Source organism: Acanthochromis polyacanthus, chromosome 16 (genome assembly GCF_021347895.1).
Source record: "Acanthochromis polyacanthus isolate Apoly-LR-REF ecotype Palm Island chromosome 16, KAUST_Apoly_ChrSc, whole genome shotgun sequence".
NCBI classification, from domain to species: Eukaryota; Metazoa; Chordata; class Actinopteri; family Pomacentridae; genus Acanthochromis; species Acanthochromis polyacanthus.
The window spans coordinates 8303444-8326857 of NC_067128.1; the positions used below are offsets into that span (position 1 = coordinate 8303444).

The following is a 23414-nucleotide window of genomic DNA, read 5'->3' on the forward strand; positions in this document are numbered from 1 at the left end:
TAATCTGTCGAAGGTTAAAAGATCCTTTGTGTTCGTCCTAAATCTGAGTTTAAGACATTTAAATAGTGTACAAGCATGATTTGTGACTTACAACCAGCCAATTGTGGTCCAGTGCACAGTATATGTGTGTGGAAGCATCTGAAAATAAAGGCAATCATTTATTACACAAGACACTGTATTTTTATGTCTTCACACATTTCTGCAGGGCATCTGTATCTTGACTCATCTTTGCAAACAGGGTTGGCCATGTCACCTCACAAGACCTTATATGAATCACTTAGTTGTTTGTTAACCTCCTTGACCCCGGGCCCTGCAGTGCACAGTTCGCCTGGGCTTCTTCTAAATCCTTTGCTTCCCTCCCACAGTCAAAAGACGAGCATTAAAGCCGAGCGGCTGACTGCGGAGTGAGGCCAAGTGTGAATTAAATGTGAATGCGTCTCAGCCTATGTTGCATGTAATATACATTGGCAATGCATGAGAAATTATAAGATCCAGATTGTCAGACAATCTAAAGCGATGTGGCTTGGCTGGCGATCAAATAACTGTGCTCCTCGGCTCCTTCTACGTATATCAACAGCAACTTGGGTAAAATTGCCTTTCAGCTGCTGCTTGATATGAGTGAAAAAAGCACGAGCAGAGGCAGCAAGAAGAAGCTAGCGCTGCCCGGTCTCGTGAATGTGTGTTTTCTGCCTGCATACTTGGCATTAGATCAAGGTGAATCTGGTATTAGTGAAGGAATGAGCTAAGGAAAGTGTGAGTGTGTGTGTGTGTGTGTGTCTGCATTTGCAGCCCTCATTAGTAAACTCCAGCCCTGCGTTCACAGTATGAACACACCACTCCTCCCCTTCCCCTCACTCTCTGCCTCTCAACTAAATGAGGTTAATAAACTCAAGAGTTTACTACCATCACCAACAGCATCCCTCCTCCCCTGCGTTCTCCTTCATCTCTCCCTCTCTACCTCCACCTCTCTCTGCACTCCTGAGCCAGCACTCCTTCACCTCCCATCTACTCCTAAGCCTCCCTCTGTCTTTCATCTCAGCTGAAATTCTTTCTTCCTCTTTTCCTCACCTCTTTTTTATTGTCATTGTTGCAAGGCGAAAGCTCTGGGATTTCCTCCCTCTTTTTCCCAGGACAGAGCTGCAATTACAGCTCAGGAGAGAAGAAGACCAGCTGTGCAGGAGAAACTCAGGGCTGCAGACCGGAGTGGTGGGAAGTCAAAGATGAGGGCGCCCCTCAGAGGTGAGGAAGTCAAATTACTAATATTTCTTCAATGTTTCCTCCTCACATCAAAGCAGAGGCATATTTCAGATCACATGGCTGCCTTTATAAAGTACCAGACAGGGTCATCATGGCCAAGATGGAATAAAATCCGTAATAATGTGGTGTTTTATGACCTGGGTCACATGTCCTGAGCAGTAAAACACAACTGAACGCACACAGGGTTTGGCAGGAACAGGCAGTGATACTGAGGAAATGTGAGAAATGCATCAAACAGCCTTGGATGTTCTTACCTTGGACAGAGACATCCTAGAAGTAGAAAACATGACAGAAGCCTCAACATGAAGGAAAAATCCAGACAGCTGTCACCTGTATATTGTATGTGCAAGAATGCCGTTTTGGCTGGCAGATCTATTGTGTGACAGCTTGTCAATATGTAACAGGTTTGTGAGTCACTGTATTGAAAACGCATACTGCCAGTGATGGTGTTTGACCTGTTTTTCCTTTTATCTTATTGCCAACTGTTTATCCCCAGGGCTTGGAATCAATGGCAATTTGTTCCGGTTGTACTTTGTGAATATTTCAACTTATCCTTTGCACAGCGAAGACTGTGACAAAATGAAAAATGGAAATAGTCTGTGATTATCTGACATTTAATGGGATTACCTTCAAACAAAAGGTTTAAGCATTATTTTCAGCTCAGGTCTGATCACAGTGCTACTCTGATCATATGACTGAGGGCGAATTTTGTCAACAGTGTTTGCAGGCGAAGCTGTAAAACTTCAGTTTTAGCTTGTTTGGCTCAGACTGAGTAACAGCACGGCAATAATGGTGCAGTATAACTTTGAATCAGCCTATTTCTGCTGTTATGCCAAAGACACCACCAATCAACAAATCCTTCTTGTCAACAAATCCATAGAAAAGATCCAACATTATTGCAGATCTCAATATTTGATATGATTTCCCCAGTCTCCCAACAAGGGTGGACTGGGGCAAAAAATCAGCTCTGGCATTTTTGGTCCAGACCGGCCCACAACATTATCGGTTGACTGAATCAAGCACTAAATTTTGAATGACAAAAAACTGACAGAGAGGTCGGATTTTCAGAACAAAAATTCAAAAACATCCCCAGAGACCTATACAAACTTGCCCAATCCAGTAGAGCAGGGGTATTCAACTAAAATTCAAAGTGGTCCAGTCTGACAAAGTGTATTAAAGCAAATGTCTGGAACACCATAATGTCAAACCTGAATTAGTGCGATAGTTATATGTCTGTATAGCTATATGTCTCTTTTTGCATTCTTCATATGGGATGGAAATAAAGTAACGTTGGTTTAGCACGTCGATCAAAGGCCTGTAGGTGTAAAGCAGGAAGCCCTCCACAATGAGGATGTGAGTCTCCTCCTCCTCCTTGTGGTCGGACTTCGAGACGATCTCTGTGTCCAGGGTGTTATTAACGCCATGAGACTTCTCAAACTTCACCAGGTTCTCCAGCCACGCATAGATCCTACTCATCATGACATCCATGTCCAGAGCAGTGATGACTTCGTTCTGCTTAAAACCATCTTCACCAACTTCAGTCTCATCTTGGGACTTGAAGAAGTCATCCTGATGGACCACGCAGCAGTTGGGCAGGTTCTTGATCGGGCGGTTGCTGAGGCTGATTTTCCCTCCATTGGTTTTCCCTCCATGTCGATGATGTACTTCATGTTCTCGGATTGGTCAAAGCTCGGAAAAAGGGTCAAAAACGTCAACAAAAACTGGGTCTGGAGTGATGGACATGGAAGAAAGCTGAAAAAGTGAAGGTTGGAGCAGGAAACGTCATCTACTGGAGTCCTCCATTGCACTTGAGTTTAGTGAGTAAGGTAAGAGCAGAAACGGAGCTGCCACTCAGACGCTGTTGTTCCACCCAGAGACGACCTCTTTCAGTTGTGGCTGCTACACATACTGCCCTAGTTGAGGTTTCAGGTGGAATATTCCTTTTAACCAGCACCTCAGGTCTCTTTGAGGATTTTGGATGGAATATTCGGTTAAACCAACATTTTAGGTGCATGTCCAGGGATTTTTGGTGGAATGTTCCTTTAAGGTGGATGTGTGAGGACCTTGTAGGTGGAATACTTCCTGAAACCAACCTTTTAGGTCAACATTCAAAGATTTAAGGTGGAATATTCCTTTAAACCAACCTAAATTTCATGTTTTGATCATTATCAAGTGAGAAACCTCAATCCAGACTCCTCATAAAGACATTTGAGATTTATGCTGCTGTTATTTGTTTAGTCCAGACGAAATGACAGAAATCCACAACTGTAATTTTATTTCAGGACTCGGTTATTAAATGTCAAAACAATCCATGTGACTAAAAACTCAACAGCTTTACAAACTCTAAGATTAAACTCTCCACAAGGATCCAAAATAAGTTGGACTTCTACATGAGAGTTTTAGTTATTCTTCATCTACTTCCTGAAAAGTTTGGTCACTAAAAAAGACAAAAACTAATATTTTCAGCTGAACTAAAGACAGACTTTGTGATTTTTCTGCTCACATGTTGTGTTGTAAACTTACTCTTTCAAATAAATAGCTGCCTAACCCACTGGAAACCAGCGTTTGCGGCTTTTATTTTTCTGGAAGTAAAAGGAAGCATTGCTTATCCATAGTTTCGCTAACTTAACTTTAGCTGCACTTTCACCATGTTCTCACTGATAGATCTTTTTTTTTACATTAAAATAGCTGCCCTTCCTTTGTATATTTGGTTGTTTCTTATGTTGCTGCTGTTTCATTGAAATTCTATTTTTATACTATCATTTTAAAAACAAATAATTGAAAAGAAAAAAACTGGCTCTGAAATACTCATTGAACTGATGCGTCATCTAGTGTTAAACTGAAAAAGAATTCTTAATTTTATAAAATGTAACTGACTGAGCTGTATTAATTAAATCGAGATATTTCAAATTGAAAGAAACACAACATTCACTGAAAGATTCCAGTCAATTAAACCTTAAATTCATTTTCCTAAGAAACCCATCCTTTAATGTCTTACCGTAAAATGACCAACATTTTAAAAAAAAAATAGCTGCAAAGCGAAAGTTTCACACTAAAGATGAATCACTGATGAACATTTAATGGCTTTAACTCAATTATTATGAGGAAACAGAAATCCATTTCTAATATTTCTGTCAAATGTGTCTATATATACTGGACATCAATAAAAATGTCTGTATAGTGAAATATATGAAGTCCATCTGCATTTATATGTATCTAAATTATATATATATGTGTGTGTGTGTGTGTGTGTGTGTGTGTGTGTGTGTGTGTGTGTGTGTGTGTGTGTGTGTGTGTGTACACACATATAATTCATAAAATGTGACTTTGAAAATTTAAACAAACTGTAATAAGCGTTAGCTAGCTGCTCCACTTGCTTTGTCTTTGTCAAGCCCAAACAAAAAATGAATCCATATTCTGGCTACATTACAGACAACAGCATCCATGGAGTGACCGGAAGTTAGCCGACCTAGCGGAAGTGCTAATGAGGTCTGCTCTGGCACGGATTATTACTGTCACACATGTAGCTTTGAAAATAAATCTTCTGCAAGACACATAGCTGTGGCTCTGTTTCAGTGTGAGCTCTAATGTTTCTCTGTGTGACTGTGTCTGACTTCCTCTAATAAAATCCTCCTCACTGGGAGCTGCAGCCACAGATATCTATCTACTGATTCATATCTATGCACACTAGTCTGGTCCGATGCAGTCTCGATGATAACGTTTCACGAGTACGTGAGAAAGCAAGTACAGACAGTTACGTACTGAGAAGCGGCCACAGTCTTCTTACCGCTAAGGTACAAAGCTGCTCGTCTTCTCCTCCGGCATCAGAAAACGTCTTCAAAGCTTGTTCAAATCCAAACGAAATACAATAAAAAGATCGAACTACGCCATTGGTGCAATCAGGTGCAGTCGGACAACGAAGTTGCGTTCATGAGCGTCGGAAATCGGAGCATCAGTAATGTAAATTTCCAACGAAAATTTTGAGGGGGCACACGGGGTGGCCAATCAGATCACAGATGGGGGCACCCCCCCTCCCCGTGCCCTCACAGAAGATCTGCCACTGAATTGAACACTGACATTTTTCCTGTCTTATGTCTTTCCCCTTATATCCCTACTGCTTAATGGGAGAACTGAGCTGCAGGTTGTCCTGTCAGTATTTTGAATCGTGGTCTGAATGGTGTCAGGGTCGTTCTCAAACACATTTGGAGCTCATTGGTCAGCCTGGTACAATATTTAGTTTGGATTATATTCATAGTTGAGAAAACTGCGTCATAACTGTATGTTTCGCCGAACATAATCAGCATGTGCAGGGCTACTTTCTTCGCAGTGTCGCCTTATTTGTCTTTCCATCTGCTCTGTCCTCTTGTCTGTCCTTTGCCTAAACTGTTTCCTGCACACTGAGCTTGTTTTGTGGCTACAATGCAGACATTTCATTGGCTGAGTAGCGTCACGTGGGATGCCTGAATTCGTATGTAATTGGTCTGTCTGTTTCTTGAGCTGATAACCAATGACGTAAACACAGGAAAAGCTGCGCTGGGATAATAGAAGCGACCCGTGATATTTAAAATGTCATTACAATTTATTGATTACAGGTCCGGGGGAACCTGTGGACCAGCCCCACTTGACACCGGCCCACCGGGACAGTGCCCGGTGTGCCAGATGGCCAGTCCACCCCTGTCTCCCAATGTTTCTCAGTCCCTATAGCACGTACCCTCCTAGTAAAAGCATGTCAAAATGTGTCAAAACTTTCATCACCAAGAAAAGTGAAATAATTTCCTGAAATACTTTGATGTTGTCAAAGCTGGCTTGTAAAGCGCTCAGTGAAGTTGGTGGACATTTTTGGGCTACAAGATGGCATTGTCAGACACCTAAAGCATCATGTGGCAGGTTGTGTGTCACCCCATACTGTCTGAATCAGTTTTTTTAGACAACAAATGGTGAAGTTGTGAACATTCAAGTGCCTAACTGACATGCCAGCATGCTGACAGACCGTTCTCGTCTTTCTCTTGTCATCTGTGGCATCATGTAGTTCAAATAAAGCTGCATTTTAAAGTAGCTGTTTATAGTCACTGGTCAAAGGAGTGCCTGTGTACTGGTCACGCTTAAATAGAGATGGATTAACTCAGCAGTTGAGAATTTGTCACCAGTTGAACAGCTCAGATAGTTTTTGTACTTCAGTTCATTATGAAGTACCACAACAAACAGCACACAGGTCATTCCAACAAGGCCTATTTCAGATTTTAGGAAGAAGAATAAACTTTCTTTTATTCAGTTTCTACAGTTGAACAGTTTTTCAAAATATGCAATATTCAATACACAGTGATGCTATAGCAATGCCCCTGACTGCAAATCATATTCTTCAAATGTAAGATGTAAACATGCTTGTTTGGTGCAAACTGCACCGAAAATCACATAATCATCGCGGATTTTTTTCGGTTGAAAAGAAATGTAAACATTACCATTCCCAATAAGATCGTTATAGGTATGATACTTGAAGTACCTGTCAAAAATAACTACAAAATCTTATTATTTCTGTTTTTTTGGGAATTATTCAACACTAACAATGATAGTGTCAGTGGGATCGAGTGTTTGGCAGTTGTCACCAGGCTTCACTTTGACTAGCAGATCTAATGAAGCAAACTGTGGGCTTAAGTTTCTGGGATACTCTTTAAGTCTCATCCTGTTCACCCATTCTCGCTCCGCTGGCGCAGAACATGTGCCATTTGATGGACACTTTTATCCGAACATTTCTAAGATGCTTGGCCCCAACTGGAAATGAACCCTTGACCCGGGCAACACTGCCAAAGCCTACGCCACACAGGACCACATTATTAAAATGACTGTGATATGTGCCTGTTCAACTTCAGCTATCAGCTGCTCGCGATGTAATGTTTCCTAACAGCTGTCACACTGTCAGGCTCTGTGTGTGTGTGTGTGTGTGTGTGTGTGTGTGTGTGTGTGTGTGTGTGTGTGTGTGTGTGTGTGTGTGTGAGTGTGTGTGTGTAACAAAGAGAGAGTGATGGCAGCAGGAGCCCCTGTCAGACCCATGGGACAGTCAGAGAGGAGCAGACGGTTGTGCCATTTCACTGGAAACATATGGTGAAACTCAAGTGTGTAATTTACCTAGGAATACGGGTGGCCCCCGAGTAGCGCACACACACATGTGCGAGCACACATGTACACACACACACACAGTGACAGGGTGTAATTTACCTGAGGCCTATGGGTGGCCCAGTATCCCGTTGCACTTGTCATACACACAGACAGCTCAAACACAGTTCACACTGGCTGACAGAGACGGAGAGAGTGAAACTAATTTTCCCGGGCGTGCAGACAGCAGAGTAAGAAATCACACAGTGACAGAGATGTTAGAGATCAGCGCTCGGAAAGGATCCGCATTTACTATATTGACCCAGTGGAAGACATTACCCCCAAAATCTCAACTTGTGGGAGTTGCTGCACACTCTGTATCACATCCTCTCCAATTCATCAACCTGGCTCCTTTTCAAAGCTGAAGCCATCCGCCCCCCCGCCTCCTCTTAGAGAAAGACAGAGATGAAGGTCATGGGAGCACCAGCGAAAGGGAGGAAGACAGATTAGGAGAGTATGTCCCTCCCTACATTCCTGCACTGACCTTCATAGTGGTGTGGCACTGTAGCAATCGCCTGCCCCTCCATGCTTTACAGTTAAAGGGGGTGGGATCGTAGCTTTCTCAAACCTGCACGCCCCACCTTGATTTCACAGCACACCATGAATGGAGCATATCTGGTTTCGCATGAGGACTGACGGACAGGTTAGCCCAGCCGTTCACAGTTGAGATGTCTGTCTGTAGTGGAGGCTGATATGATATGAGTGTCTGAAGGCTTCTCCATGTATGTGTGTGTGTGTGTTCTTGTACTTGCTACATGGTGAGTACCATTTTCTGCATTTAACTATCAAAGTGAGGACATTTTGGCCGGTCCTCACTTTGAAACAGCCATATTTGAGGGTGAAGACTTGTTTTTAGAGAACAGGTATGAATTGAGGTTTGGTTAGGGTAAGGATTAAGTTTAGGCAATCAGTTGTGATGGTTAAGGTTAGGGTAAGGCTCTAGGAAATGCATTACGCCTATGGATGTCCTCACTAAGATAGAAGTACAAACGTGTGTGTGTGCGCGTGTGTGTGCGTGTGTGCGCGTGTGTGTGCGTGTGTGCGTGTGTGTGTGTGTGTGAAAGATATAGAGAGAGTTGGCGTTTGATCTGCTTTCCCAGCCAAAAGAGCGTTAACTTCACTCCAGGTGCAGAAAAGTCAACCTGAGGGCATGGGCAGTGCATACAGTTGAGATCACACAAACACACACACACACACATAAACACACAGTGACAGGAAGTTCACTCCACGCAGTAACTCCGACTGAGTAACTTTGTGGTTTAAACTGGTTTACCAGTCCAGTGGTGTTGCTGTGGAATGCGTCTGAAGACGATCGGTAATGTGCTGTAGGATAAACATTTCTGCCTCCACAGGAGCACATCAATCAGTCCCAAACAGAAATACTGAGAGTGAAAAATGGAAAGGTGAAAGGGCCAGCTGGCTCAGTGGGTCGCATAATGACACCATGCACGACAGGCACTCAGCCTACTGTACACAGAAGCAGATGGTTTTCTTTGCTGCAGGTCAGGTACTCATTGGGCGGAGTAAATTAGCTGGAGTAAAACACTCCGTTTGTTCAACAGGTGTAGAAAGATTTGGCGAAAATAATCACAAACCCCATCAAGTCAACCCAGTAGCCTGTGAACTGCTGTTAAATCTTTCTTCCATTGTATGACCCTAAGCGGAACAGGAATAATCGCTCTCTTTATTCCTCTCTATCTCCACACTGGGACTCTGTGTGGTCCATAATGAGCTCAGCAAACATCTGTTACTCCTGTATTAGAGGCCATTTTCTCCGCGTCTCATCCTGTAATATGGAGAAATTAGAGTGCAGAGACTCATTCAGCGTGTTTATATACACACACACACATTCACAGGGAGCAGACATAACATAAGGAGTCCAAGTGTTTTTATACTACCCAACTGACGCTCTAACATACCATCTCAACACCACAATTTTCCATCCACAACAGTAAAACACTACCGGGTGTCTTTGGTGTGCGCTCCCTGAATACCAGCTTTTCTTTTTTTTCCTTTTTTGAAGAACAGGGCTCGTTCCAAGAGGCAGGTTTACTGATTTATCTGGAAATCTTTAGTAAACCTAAAAGTCCCTTGAAGAACATAAACTGATGGAAAGATCTTTTTTTAGAGTTTAAATTAAAAAGACTCAGTTAACCTGTTTTTTCTGGGACAAGGCTGTCATTGTTTTTGTAAATAATACATAATTTGTTTATTTTAGGATGGCTGTAGTTTCCGCAAAACACTGACAGTTATATAACGGCTAATAGGTGCAACATAAATAGAGAAATAGTGCCACCTAGTGTTAAGACTCCAAACTAAAAATACTAAATAACACACACAACAGAGAAATATCAGATAAATGCAACTCAAAAGCTTGACATGTTTAACAGCTTTTATTACATAATCCAATCTGCTTAGTGGTAAATATCACAGCTATGTCAGTGACCACTTTCCATTTCGGCTCCTCTTATTTACGGTGCAATCACCTTTTAAGTTCATCCAAATGGTTTCCTGCAGTCAAACCAATCGAGCCGCCTGTTCCACATCCATGCAAACTTCACCAGTCAATTCCCATTCCTGGAAAAGTCTGTGATGATAGTTAAGCTGAGGAACTTAGAGATTTACAGAAAATCCTCCTCATTTGCTCATTTCTTGCTGGACTTCGCTGAGGATCTGCTGCTCCAGTTTGGAGGTGTCGTACTCCTTCAGCATGTCGTACTCCTGCCAGGGCTGAGCCCACTTCTGGGCATGCTCCATCTGTTTTGGGACCAGGCTGAGATCGAAGCGGATGCCCTGGATGTTGAACTTGGGTCGTTCCCAGCGTTTGGACCACGGCTTTGGGCGCATCTTTACCTTAAGCTGGTGAAGAGACAAAAACGTTTAATCATCTGAAACATCAACATGATGGAGTATTTCTTGGTTCTTCTGCTTTTGTCTGCCATGCAAACACTGAACTGCATGTTTTTAAATGTTGCACAGCACTTTGCGCTGCTTTTTTTTTGTATGAAAAGTGCTTTATAAATAAAGTTTGATTGATTGATTGAACTTGTACTATGATATTAATCCTAACGCACACTAGAACTACAGGCAAGACCTACATTTAAGATCAATAATGAGCTTTATTAAAAGTAACTTGGATGAGTTTGGTCTGGACTGCATCTGTAAGCTTTCTCACCTCGTTCAAAGGCACCTCTCCAGTCAGGGAGAAAGGCACAGGCTTCATGTCGGGGTCCACAGTGCTGTACTCGGGCAGAGCATCTCTCAGATACATCAGGTTGTCATCCAGTCTTTTCTCCAACTTCAGCACTTCAATCTTTTGGATGCGCGGGTTGTACAGCTCGTAGCAGATTTCCACACCTTAAACACACACATACAGAAATACATTGCTAAAACAAAGGTTTTACCTGAAGCTCACTTGTACTAGAATGGGCAGTCAGCGGATGAAAGTTATGTTAAACAGTTCACTGTTTGAGACAAAAAAGAAGAAGGTAAGCAATCTTTTTCTAACTGCCTCATAATCAAAGTGAGTAAGTGAACACACAGAAAACTTCCCTCTAATCACCCTTGTGTTGTATTCCTAAAATTTTGAAAGGTATTTCTAGCTTTTGACAATGCATTTTAGAATGTAAACACTTTACCACATTCTTCTACCTTACAAAAAAAGGACAAATGTGACTAGAGAGTGGCTTTGAGAGCAACAACATGGTTTAGGACTGTAGAAGAAAAACTAAAACCTAGATGCAGATGTGATAGGAGCAAAAAGTGGCAGAAACTGCATTGACAAGTGATTTACTCGAGCAATAATAATGAAATTAAAAATGGCCAAGAAGCTCAGTTACAACTACATTTTGACTGACTGAAATTGAACATTCATCCATGACCCATGGATGCAGAGTCTGTGTGTGATTTTAGTATTTGGAAAACAAAGCTCACCTTGGTGATTAATGATGTTCCTCAGGACAAATGTGGCCCCCAGCCCTTTTCCACCCCTCTGGATGCAGATGCCAACAAAGCGGTTGATTTTCCCAGTGGCATTAGGATCGGCCATAGACACCGCCAGGATACTCCCTGTAAGCAAATAAAAGAATGCGCACATAATAAATGTTGACGATAATAACAAAGAAAAGCAATGCAAAGACGTATTTAAACTGACTTTGAGGATGGATTTACAAAATGAGTAGGAATGGGGACCAAAACCCAGCATTAAACAGGCTCTGGGTCGAAATTATCAGGGAGCAGAGGAGGGTAGAGCAGTAGTGGTTCTGCTTTCTCTAGTCTTTGTACGTAATAACTTCCACGCAAAGTGTTCATACAGATGCAGACAGTTATACCTTGAGGTGGACATGCAGTCCACGCTTTTACTTGAACAGTTTACCCACTAAATTTATGTAAACAAATGCAATTCTCACAATGGCTAAGGCTGTGCTAGCAGCTAAGTCAGAAGGCAGTCACAGATTACCCTGAAATAGAGTCTGGAAAACAATAACCAGTCTTATGGTCTGGGGCAATAAAAGTGATAGAACAGTGAAAAATTAAGAAAACAGAGAAGAACAGTAGACAATACTGCAGGCGACAAACTGATCAATATCAGTCGATCCCACATACACTGAAGAGATAATTTAATCACTCCTATTTCTACTTTACATATTCAGTCATAGTCACCCTTATGGAAAAAGATTATCAAATCAAATCAAACTTTATTTATATAGCACTTTTCATCCATTTAAAATGCAACACAAAGTGCTTCACAAAATAAAAGAATAAAACAACAGAGAGAATAAAAAACATAGTAAAACCAACAATATATATATATACATACACAATATACAATATATATACACATTCACTCACACACACATACACACAACACGGTGCTGAGACATGGCAGGGCACTGAGGAACCATGTGGGAAACACCTATGGGAGCCCTCCACACCTAGATGCGCCACAACCCACAGAGACCACCCAGACGCCGATGGGCAGGGGCAGACCCCGCACTAAATGCAGAGCCGCCCCAGCCCCTCAGGCCCAGGAGGCCTCCAGGGCAACGCCCCCCGCGGGCAGACCGGGCATACATCCCAGTGTGGAGGCCTCCCATGAGGAAACACTGAAACTAAGAACTAAAGGACTAACGGGGGAAAAAAAAAATTAGTTATGAATGACAGGTTTCCTGCTATCACATGCCAGTAAAACACCAAATCTGACATATACCAGGCCCAAATATCAGCAGCTAGCTAGTCTTGCTTTATTTTCCCCTTAACCGAATGTACCAATATTTATGTAGTTAGTTTGGCACTAGTAGAAGAACTAAAATCTTTTGTTTCAAGTAAAACTATGAATACTAAAATCAAAGAAAAAGTACTGTATTCAATTTTTTTTCCTTGGAAATGAAAAACATTAAATTTAACAAAGGGAGATAAAACAATATTTATTCAGTTCAGAATCGATATGAGTGTCACTAAAGCACTAGATTATAAGAATTATTCATAGCATAGTAGTGCCATTAAAACCCACCTATAACATTGAGTCAAATGGATTATTTTGAACAATTAGTTAGCTACAGAAATTTGAATCAGTGTGTATCTACAGTAGGTTAACCTGGAAGAAGTAAAAGCAGAGCTGACATTGTCCAGATTGGGATGAATTAAATAGTTCTGGTCATCTTAAACACCTCGCCCTGCAGCAGTGGGAATACGTCTGTCCACTTGGTTTATTACCTGCGTAGAATTCAGGAATGTTGAGGATTTTCCTCCTGCGAATCATGTCCTTCCTCTCTATGGAAAACTTCAAAGGGTTTGTTCTCTGTCTGGGAGGGATGAACTCTGGGCTGAGAAACCTGAGAGGAAGAAGTAGGCAGGACAATACATTATAACACAGTAGTCTCTGCATATTAGGCCTGTGTCTCTGTGGATGTGTGTGAGACTGTGTTACAGAAAGACACATACTTGCGCATAGTTGCTGCAGCCTGTGTTTTATCAATGATGACAGGTTTGGACGGAGGGACGAAGTTAGGTGTTTCACTGTCATTTTCAGAAGCCCAACGACACAGAGAGGTAGATATAGACCCTGGAAATTAGAGAAACGTCGTATTTTTGTCGTTATTCCTAACCCAAAGTCAGTCGTTAGCTTGAAAACAGTTAGCTACTTTAGCTCACAGTCAACGTACATTACAAGTACAACGGCCTTTAAATACCTCTCAGCAAATTAGACGATCTTGTAGAAAACGGAGAAGTAGTTCAGTTTACTTACGTTCATTTTGCACCTGCAGGTTTCGTAATAATCTCAGGGAAACGATAAATTTGTCGAGCCTTTTGCTACAGGCTGCCATGACTGACCTTCTGTTGTCACATGTAAACTTGTACGGAAGCCGTGTGGGGCAGGGCAAACATCAAAACGCGATTTCTCTGAAGTGTGGTGTTGTCGGTTGTCCACAAGATGGCGCCTCCGTAGCGTCAGTTATCTGAGGCATGTAAGGCGCGCAATTGTGCTATATATTCAAAAGAAAATGACAACAGTATAAAAGAAAACAAAATGTCAGCAAAAAAGTGTCTGTTGCTATATATAATTACATTTATGTAGGGTATTTATTTTAATTTCATGGCTGAATAGTGATGAAAAATGTTGAGAGCGTTTAAATACTTTGTTATCATTAGAAATTATACCATGCATCCATAATTTAAGGACAGTAATAGCAAAAAGTAAAGAAATGGAAGTAACTGTACACCTGTTGTGTGCTTTAATCAGTTTAACCTACAGCAGTGCATCATATTTGATACCATTCACTAATGGTTTGTACGGAATACTGAACAGTTGTTCATAGTCAGCTATTCCAACAACAGATTAATCATTTATGAATTCATTTTTTTAAAAAGCCTAAATTCTCTCAATTTAGCTTCTTAATTGTGAATATTTTCTGCTTTATTTACTGTCTATATGTAAAATATGATACAAAGTAGAAATAAAAATGTATCCAGGAAATCCCTGGATTTGTTAAGTTTTCCTGTAAATTTTTGTGAGGTCATAAATTAATCAGCTTAATCTCCATAATGTAGAGTCTCAGCCTAAATGCAACACTCAAACTATGCATCAGGTGTATTTTGAGCACTGAAGAGTCTGTACAATACATATACAAGAATGTGAGCGATATCTTTTTTTTCTCATGGAAGAATCTGTGCAATAGCAGTATTATCCTACATTTTCAGTTAAATTCTACATTTAGTGGGATGTGTGCAACACCTAAATGTCTACATATGGAAGAATCTGTAAAACATCAACTGGACTTGTGTATATTTCTTATTAATTAGTTTATTTTTCAGCTGATTTCTCTACATTTCTGCAGTATCTCCTTTGCTACAGTAACACTGCACATCTTGCTGTGGGATTAGTAAATCTATATCTTATCCTCATATTTACTATGGTGAGGCAAAATTGTATTTTATATAATTATCGTAGGGTTAATCCTTGATAAGGGTAATTGCGGGACCTTTTGTGACATAGCTGACATTTTTGCTGTTTTCAGGCCTAAAATCAACATGGCCGCCTATAATCCAACACTGCATGGCATTTATAGAGAAAGATTCTTCTGAATATTTTATATACAATTGAGTAAAACTGAAATTGAAAGTAATTTATCAAGATATTGTAGTAAACCTGTTGACATGCCATAAATCCGGTTGGTTGACTCACACACTACTTTATATTAAATAACTCAGAAAGCCTTGGAGTCTTGCCAGTCTTTTCTTCAGGAGGAAATGACATCATGTGGAGCAATTCATGTGATTTGGAATTAACACACTTCATTGAGAGTTTTTTTTTTTTTTTTGTAATGAGTAACTTAGTTGAAAGTGATTTCTCGGACACAAATACAAATTTGTTATTTTCTATATAAAATTTGATATATTGCCAAAAAAGAAATATCTGCTATGATTATCTCGACTTACAAAAATGAACACAATCAAAACAATTTTTGAATAAGCTCATTTTATTGTTGTTTGGCTAATTAGAGGGTGGTTGTTAATGAATTTGGACGGTTATTTAGTTGACATTTTAGTGATATCCATTCATTTTTATTAATAAGTGATTGTTTAAGTAATAGTGGAATTTGTAGAGACATGGTTATAATGAACATAAAAAAAACATTAGTTTTTCTTTTACTTTTAATTTAAAAAATCCCTCAATTATATATTGAGCCATATTTAAATTTCTTAAGTAAATTCACTACAATAATGACATTGTTGGGTCCTAAACTCAATATTCACATTTGTTTATTCATTAAACCGATCTTATTTTTCCACCATAAAACACTTTGACTCCGTAGATGCCGCTTTAAATGTGCTTCACACACAAACAACAGCATTTGAAACACTTCTTAACTGCGATATTTCGCCCCTGCGTGTGTCTGGCAGGGAATTCTGAGTCTTTGGGACGGGACCATGCAGGGGAGCGTGTCTCCTGCAGGTGGGCTGCACTTCCACAACGCAACACAACACGCAGTCGGAAATGCACTCAGAGGGTTGTGTAGTGGTGCTGCAGCTCAGTGTCACATCAGTGCGGTGGGAGGATGAAGGCAGCCGCAGGGACATGGGACCGCACTGCTGCATGCGACGCACAATCTGAAACTCCATGCGGCCGCTGGACTTTCTAATGATTCGGAGAAAATCCAAAACTTCGAGGCTTCAAGGATGATCTTCTCAGATGGGACTCTCTCAGCCGTCAGTTTTGCGCTCCTGTTGGGAATAACGTGTCTCTGCGATCTCTCCAAGGGCTCTCCAGACTTTTCAGGTTGGGATTTCGTGCTGTTTGTCGACTCAAGTGGTGCTGCTCGTTGTTTTCTAGGCTCTCTTAAGTTGTGATCATTTGTTTTAAACTTGCGTATCTGCTCTTGTATGCTTCATCCTAGTTAGCCCAACAATTCCCAGCTACAAGAGATGAAGTAAGTCTAATTTAGTGCGTAAAAACGCGGTGTTTTGGCATCACCTCTCAGGAGGACCCGTGCCTGTGGCGTGCTGCAGCATGCAGCCTCAGATGTTTGCCTCATAAAGCGACCAGGACACAACTTAAACATACTTAAAAATACCCGCATTGTGCTTATCTGTTGGCTTATTCTGGTACAGTTTTGTGGAAAGTGACCCATATAAGGCACTTCTAGATATTTCAACAAGTTCATCTGTGTTGAAGTCATCTGACTATGCAGGGATTAGGGTTTGGTTTATCAGTGCAGCACCACCAGTGATGCAATTAAGACGAATTGATGTGGTTAATGTGTTACTTGATGGAAACTACTACACCAAATCCTCTCCCACAGAGGAGTTTCTAAGATTTTTTGTGCTTTATACAGACAGTTTAAGTGAGTGTTCATATCAGTGCCTGGTACCTGCCTATTACCTGAGGTTTACATGCAAGCTGGAGGTTTTATGTGCCAACTGTGTTCTTCTGTCTGCTGAGTCCAAGGCAAGCCTGCAGGTTTTGTTTACAGCGCCATAAAGCAGGAAGGGAGCTTTGTGTCGGTGTTAATTGGCCTCTAATGGATCTAATGGTTGGAAACGAGCAGACTAACACGATGGGGAAAGGTACTAAATGGCAGATGCATGTAATGCCCCCACACCTCCTCCCTGTGTATGACTCTCTGTGTGCATGTCCCCATGTTTGCTGCCTAATGAGCTGCTAAAGATCATGGTCTAGTGAAGGCCGTTAACAAGCTTTCATTTCTGTAATTGCCATGCATGTGTGAGTGGGGGTTAATTTAGCAAGAAGGGGGGAAACTGTAACACTGATTCCAGATTTCTGCTGCCCAGAGCAGGCTTACACATGATTACGCAAATGGTGTGTTTGGCAGGAGTCAAAATGTTGAAATCTCAGCTTTGGTGCACATTCGCTTGTTCTGAAACATCCGATTACTTCAGGAAGAAGATGTAGCGGTGCTCACATGGGAAGATCTTCCTTTTTGCAGTACATGGGCCACAGGTTGGACATGGTTGTTGACGTCCCAGAGCTGACTGTGTTTGCTCGCTGGGGGTTCATGCTTCTACAGAACTGCTGACCGAGCATCCCTGTGAATGAAATGGGGAAAAAAAGGGACGGCTCCAGAATATCTTGGGGACAAAGAAATCCTTCAGTCCTCGCATTCTCGACCAGCTGGAGTCTCCCTGGAGACGGCAGCTCTTTGACTGACAGGTGCTGCCAGCCAGCAGGGTGACAGAAGCGGTGGATTCAGATCCGACATCTGTCAGTTGGATCTTTTATCGGTCAGATGTTTGGGGTCAGTGATGGTTGTTGGCTCTCCAGGTGGATGTTTATGGTGGTAAAAGTTAATTTAATTCTGTCACACGCTCTTGTGTTTTGGTTTGCACCTTTTTGTTGGAATTTGGGAGGAATGGCAGGTTAGTTTTTCATCAGTGGCTGTTGAAATGAAAAAAAAAAACTGTTGGTGGGTAATTTAATTCTGCGTCTGCTCCCTTTATCATCTTTTATTACAGTGTACAGCTGTCTGAACAGCTAATTAGAGGTGCAGAGTGAGCTGAGCAACACTTAGTGGCCCTTAGGCTAATGGTGGCATCCAGCTTTGCTACCTAACACTTTCTCTTACAGGTTATTGATGGTTTGTTGTTGATTTTTAGCACTTTTCTAAATGGGAAAATCCATAGAAAACCAAATGTAAAACCTTACCGTCTCCTCCACTTTCTTTAGGTTTACTCATGTCTGAGCTTTCAGCTGGTTATGCAACTTTTCTTTATCAGCTTTCTCACAACAAACCAACTGTTACCAAACGTACAGGCTGCATTTGTTTGTAGTTTCTAGAACCTGAGGTGCTGCGATGTGAGAATCACAAGCTAAACTGACTGTTATTTCTGCTTTCTGTCCTTTTCTTGGCACCTTTATCAGGTGAAGAAATTAGCATTTTTGTCAGCACGTAGCTGTGTAGCTAAAAGAAAGTGATGGATGCCAGGTTGTTTGGAAAAAGCATGAAACAATAACAGGAATCAGGCTTCTGCTGCTGCTGGGCCTTTGGGTTTGGAGTTCATCTGTCAACAAAACACTGACATATTGTAAGTTTTCTTTAACCGTAGAACGTTTTAGAAGCGCTGCATTGTTGATCAGATGTTGCCAGACAAGCTGTTGCCTTTAGGGTTACAGTGAAGCCACTTTCCTTGTGCTTCTCTGCCATAAAAAGCCTGCAGGCAAAACCCTATTTAACCCCAGTCAATGGGATGTGAGGCTGTTTAGGGGCCAAAGGGTCAACTGAGGTCAACCCATAGTAACTGTGAGTGTGTGGTTGGGGGCAGTTTATCATCCATCTTCCTCTTTGTTCCCTCCTGTCGAACCTCATCACACACACTTTTCACTGAGGAGGAAGATAGAAGGAAAGTCAACACGGCGCCGTTTTTCAGGTCATGAATTTTAATGCAGTTCAAAAGAGGACGGAGATGTTTGGATAACTTCATAAGATGGATTCACAATTATATCAAGTCTGTTTTTTTTATTGCCTGTATGATTAACTTAATTGTATTTTTGCATTTAGGTCTTTTTATTGACTTCAGTGGTTGCTTTGATGTAACAATTTGATGTTTGGGAGCCATTTAATTTCAGACTTTAACTCGATTAAAGTCATTTCAGACCATTGGCAGTCAATATAAAACATGAACGTGCTGTAAACCTATTTAACTGTAAAACAGTAGGAAAAACAGCATCTTCAGATCTCTTATCTTTTCTGACTGGAGGTCAAAAATGCTACAATTTTCTATTTAATGTGACAAAGACAAAGAAAAGCAGCAAGTTTGTTTCTTGAAACAAGCAAACTTTTTATTATTAGACTATGAATATAACTGCAGCTGTATTTTCTGGCACCCCACTGACAAATTAATACATAATCACTTCAGCTGTGATGATCAAAAAATATTTATGAATAGAAAAAATGGGAATCAGTCCTTCCTTGATCAAACAAGAAACTTGTGATAGATCTTTTTTTTAACTCACGTCCTTTATAAATAGAATGAAGCATTAGTTGATGAAAATAATGCTCATTATATTCATACATAATTAAATTTGCTCGTTGTGGCCCTCCAATCAGTGTGCCAATAAGATGACATACTATAAGACGAGTTAAACTTTATCAATCCCAGAGGAAATTCTTTTGCCAGATAATGTTCAGAAAACTACATTTAATTCAATTTTATATCGTGCCAATTCACAGTAGATGTCATCTCATAGCACTTCACATTATAAAGTGAAGAGAATTTTAAAAAGAGAACCCAACAATCCAAAGTTGCATTTGGATTCCCTGTGAGCAAGCAGTCAGTGACAGTGGGAGGAAACAAAAAAACGTCCGATAGAACCAGTGTCAGGGCCATCTGCCTCAACCGGTCGGGGTGAGAGTTGGGGTAAGTGTGGTGGGGGTTATAGTAGGAATAGTCACATGACATAAGGGATGTAGTGCCAAACAGAACAGCAATAAGATATGAACATGCTACAAAACTGAAAATGAAAGAGAGACTAGAATAGAAAAGCAATGCTGGCAATGATTGGGAGGGCGTAATCTCACACTTGATAACAAAATGTTGCCCATGTAGTTGAAATATTACACGCGCTGCATAAATACTGCATATAAAATTAGCTTGCCGGCCTCTTGATGTTGTGTGTAGAACAGATCAGCTGAGTGATATGATACCGCCACCACCGTGCACGCAAGACACTCAAATCCACCTCTTGCGTTACCCAGTGGGTGCACCAGGCCTTCCCTCAGCCTGTCTACTCCCACACACATGCACACAAACACACCCCTCCACCTATCACCGAGCACCACTCACAGCCCCTTCAGTCTTAATCTGCTTTGATTTTTGGAGTAGCCCTGGATATGGGCAGCACACTGAAGCCCCTGCTCTCCCTTCCCCCCTCTCATACACTCATCGTCTCCCTCCGCCACCGCCACCAGCGCTGCTTCTCTCTCCTCCCCGCCTTCTCGCAAGCTCTACTCCTCCCCAGGGCTTGCCTGATCACTGTTTCTGTGTCTGCGTTGTGTGCCAGGTGAGCTCTGTCTAAACAAATCCTGCCTCCCACTTGTTTTGTCTACTGCGGTGGAGGCAGGCGGCTCGGCGGACAGCGACGGCCCGACATAAGGCTGCTTTTCTCTCCAGCTGAATGGAGAGCTAAAGGGGGAGTGTTCTTCTCTTCAAAGAGTGGTCCCTGTGAAGGATGTTCCCAAAGGAGGGAGCGCACAACAATAAAGTTTCATCCAAAATCTTTTTTTATTGTATTTTTATGTATTAAATCCACCTCCAGTAGACAGGTTGCACAAGGATATAACTGGGTTTTTTAAAGTTTTATCTAATATGAACGTTCCGAATCTGCTTATCGATTCCAAATCCTTTCACATCCCCTTTCTTTTCATAAAATCTGAGTGACAAAAGTTTACTTTATGTTCAAATAGAATTCATAAACAACCATGGATGAAAATAAAGCTGATAGTTTTGCATTTAATTCAGTGGCTTCCTGAATGTTTTTTACAGAACTTTTTGCCAACAAAACATTGAGACAGTAGGGAACTTTTAACGTGAGATAAATTGATTTGGGTGTTTTAACAGCTTAAAGGTGTAGATGTCAGAAACCAAACAGCAAAATATTTATTTTTACTACTGTTTTGCCTGCACTTTTTTTGAACAGTCCACAGTTGTTTTTACAGATGTTCCTTGTTTTGTTAAATTACAGACTATATTTCCTAAAATCATGAAAGACAGTTAATTTACATATTAATGGAAGCAAGAGTTAATAATGTCCACATCGAAAATAAGTATGTCTGCAAAAGATAATTTGTTCTTTTCCAACATTTGAACCCAAAATGACACTATTTTACTGTATTTAAATGGAATAAACTATATATTACAGATATTGGCTGTTATTTAAAAGTAAAATTCTGTGTATTGTGTATTGAAACATGGTTTTAAATACAGATTTCCTGTTTTTTCTATTTTCAAATTCCAGAAAATTTCTGGTTTAACCACAGAAAAAAGTATAAATTCAGAAGTTAACTGTAAACAATTTCCACAAATAAATTCAAATTATTATATATATATATATATATATATATATATATATATATATATATGTATATATATATATATATTTGCTATTTGCAGTATTTGATTGTAAAATGACACAATGTCACTGTATTTAGATCACTAATTTACAGATATTTGTTCTTTCCCCCTCAGAATTCCACTATTTTAAACTTTAACATTTTTTTTATGTGTTTTTTTGCAGTGCATCCTATAAAAGATTTATTTAAGTCTGTAACTGAGACAGACATTTGTAAAGCCTTCAATTAGTGTACTTAGCTTGCTAGGAATTTACAACTGATATTTGAGACTTGTATCTGTGTAAGTTGTGTTACATTAACACCTGAGCGGTGATGGTTGTACGCAGTGTGTGTCCAAAACAGAATTATTTGTGGCAACAAGACCTATCCTACAGTTCAATAAGTAAAGGGAGTTGGGGAAACTAAAGAGCCTTTGGGTGCAGACAGCTTGGGGATGAAATGCGGATAGCTCCTAGATGTGCGACGTTACAGCACAGTGTGTGGGTTTGTATGTGTAATTTAAGGTGGAAGTCTGGCCTTGCACAATGTGATAGTGATGAAAGATGTGACCTACTGTGCAAGTTTCTCCCCCAGGATACAATAAGTACGTAAACAAGCACATAAAGCAGAGCCTGACATCATGGGGGAGCAACAAGTGGTGTTGGTGATGACAGATGGGTGTTTACAACAGGAAGCAAATCTTCTCCTCTCATTTTAAATTCGGCACGAGGAAATTAAACGATCCCACATCATGCTGCAACAAATAGAGAAGCTTTGAAGTCGTTTTTTCAGCCGAGGGATTAAAAAGTGACCTGTTGAGATCTACGTAGCATTTCAGATTTTCTTTTTGAATAAATCAGAGTCTTTCATCTGGTGCTGAAGGAACATTCCAATAAAAAGACAAACCGCTGAATACTAAGCGCTGACATGATTAATGTAAAAAGATGTTCAAAGCAGACGCAGCCTTTAAACTGAGGTTTGTGTTCGTCAAGTCCTGGCATATAAGCCTTATTAACCTGCACCAATCAGAATCAGAGTTTGTCTCATTGCCAAAATATGTGTGGGAAGAAATCACATCCTGACTGAGGTAATAAATGATTTGGCTGCTGTTGGGACAAATTTATTGCACTAAATTAAGTGGAGGTATGTCAGTAATGTGTGGTACCAGACAAAGAACAGACGCACAGCAAGCTGTTCTCATCAGCCGTCAGTGAAGGTTTTGTCTTAATGAGTTCCCAGATTTTGAAGCATGAAATAAATGCAGATTCTGTGTTGTCCCATTGAACTTTTACTGGGATGATGTTTGGTTCTGTCTGTCCTACAGGAATGTGGTTTTTGTTGGATTTTTGTAAGTGAGTTTTGTTGCCAAAAAAGATGCTTGAAAGTCTCACTTAAGTTCTGTTTGAGTAAGTCTTGCCACTCAGCAGTCATCTTCGTAGCACATCTGGATTGGTTTTGGGAGAAGAGCAGACCCTTATCTAATCACAGCCATATCTGCAATTTCAATGCAACTTAGAAACTATATGTATAGAATTCTGTTAAATGTGATGAAAAGTTTGGTGATTTTGCCCCAACATGAGGTCTAAAAAGTGTTTTCCTCTTGCTCATTATGTTTCTACGACGCACACATTGTGGCAACCCGATTGGTTGGATGTGTTTCAGTTGAGCTGTTACAAAGCAGACGATTGGCTTTTTGAGGACAGGGGTGGGACATCGTCTTTGTTGCCATAGAATTCTGTCATAGTTTTCCATCCAGGATTATTTTAGCCATGAGTCTCTACTATTTAACATTTCTGGTCTCACTAGTCTTGCAAAGTTGGCTATTTAGTTTGCTCTTACACCTAGCATGTTTGGTTCAGTCCATATGAACTCTTGTGCATTTGCCTGTTTGGTTTGATTCATCTGGACTGGTGAAGGGACTGTCAGTTGAACTCTGCTGTG

At 40.8% G+C, this 23414-nt stretch overlaps 2 protein-coding genes and 1 long non-coding RNA gene across 4 annotated transcripts in view; 2 read left to right on the forward strand and 1 right to left on the reverse strand.

The window, feature by feature from the left end:
- The window catches only part of LOC110948030 (uncharacterized), a 177880-nt gene extending 174065 nt beyond the window's left edge, over window positions 1-3815 (forward strand). For both annotated transcript variants that reach the window (XR_007936762.1, XR_002595509.2), the window contains 2 exons: window positions 1131-1239; window positions 2704-3815. This is a non-coding gene — a long non-coding RNA (uncharacterized LOC110948030). The remainder of the gene's footprint in view (window positions 1-1130; window positions 1240-2703) is intronic.
- A 5970-nt stretch (window positions 3816-9785) lies between these two features.
- On the reverse strand, window positions 9786-13787 carry mrpl19 (mitochondrial ribosomal protein L19). The gene is made up of 6 exons (XM_022189395.2): window positions 13655-13787; window positions 13351-13471; window positions 13123-13241; window positions 11341-11475; window positions 10583-10764; window positions 9786-10266 (listed from the first exon to the last, which is right to left on the reverse strand). Exons 1-6 carry the CDS (start codon window positions 13731-13733, stop codon window positions 10045-10047), a joined length of 858 nt encoding a protein of 285 aa, XP_022045087.1. The 5' UTR covers window positions 13734-13787; the 3' UTR covers window positions 9786-10044.
- Window positions 13788-15830: 2043 nt separating this feature from the next.
- LOC110948032 (protein eva-1 homolog A) overlaps window positions 15831-23414 on the forward strand; it is an 87921-nt gene continuing 80337 nt past the window's right edge. The window contains exon 1 of the mRNA XM_022189396.2: window positions 15831-16186. Coding sequence (XP_022045088.1) covers window positions 16087-16186 — 100 coding nt within the window. The 5' untranslated portion in view covers window positions 15831-16086. The remainder of the gene's footprint in view (window positions 16187-23414) is intronic.

What these genes read in the sequence shown, in the direction of transcription:
- mrpl19 (XM_022189395.2), bottom strand. Translation starts at nt 13,733, where the DNA reads ATGGCAGCCTGTAGCAAAAGGCTCGACAAATTTATCGTTTCCCTGAGA. An exon ending in GCTGCAGCAACTATGCGCAA is followed by an intron (nt 13,242 to 13,350) that starts GTATGTGTCTTT and finishes TCTTCCTCTCAG; the next exon opens with GTTTCTCAGCCCAGAGTTCA. An exon ending in GAACATCATTAATCACCAAG is followed by an intron (nt 10,765 to 11,340) that starts GTGAGCTTTGTT and finishes TGTGTGTTTAAG; the next exon opens with GTGTGGAAATCTGCTACGAG.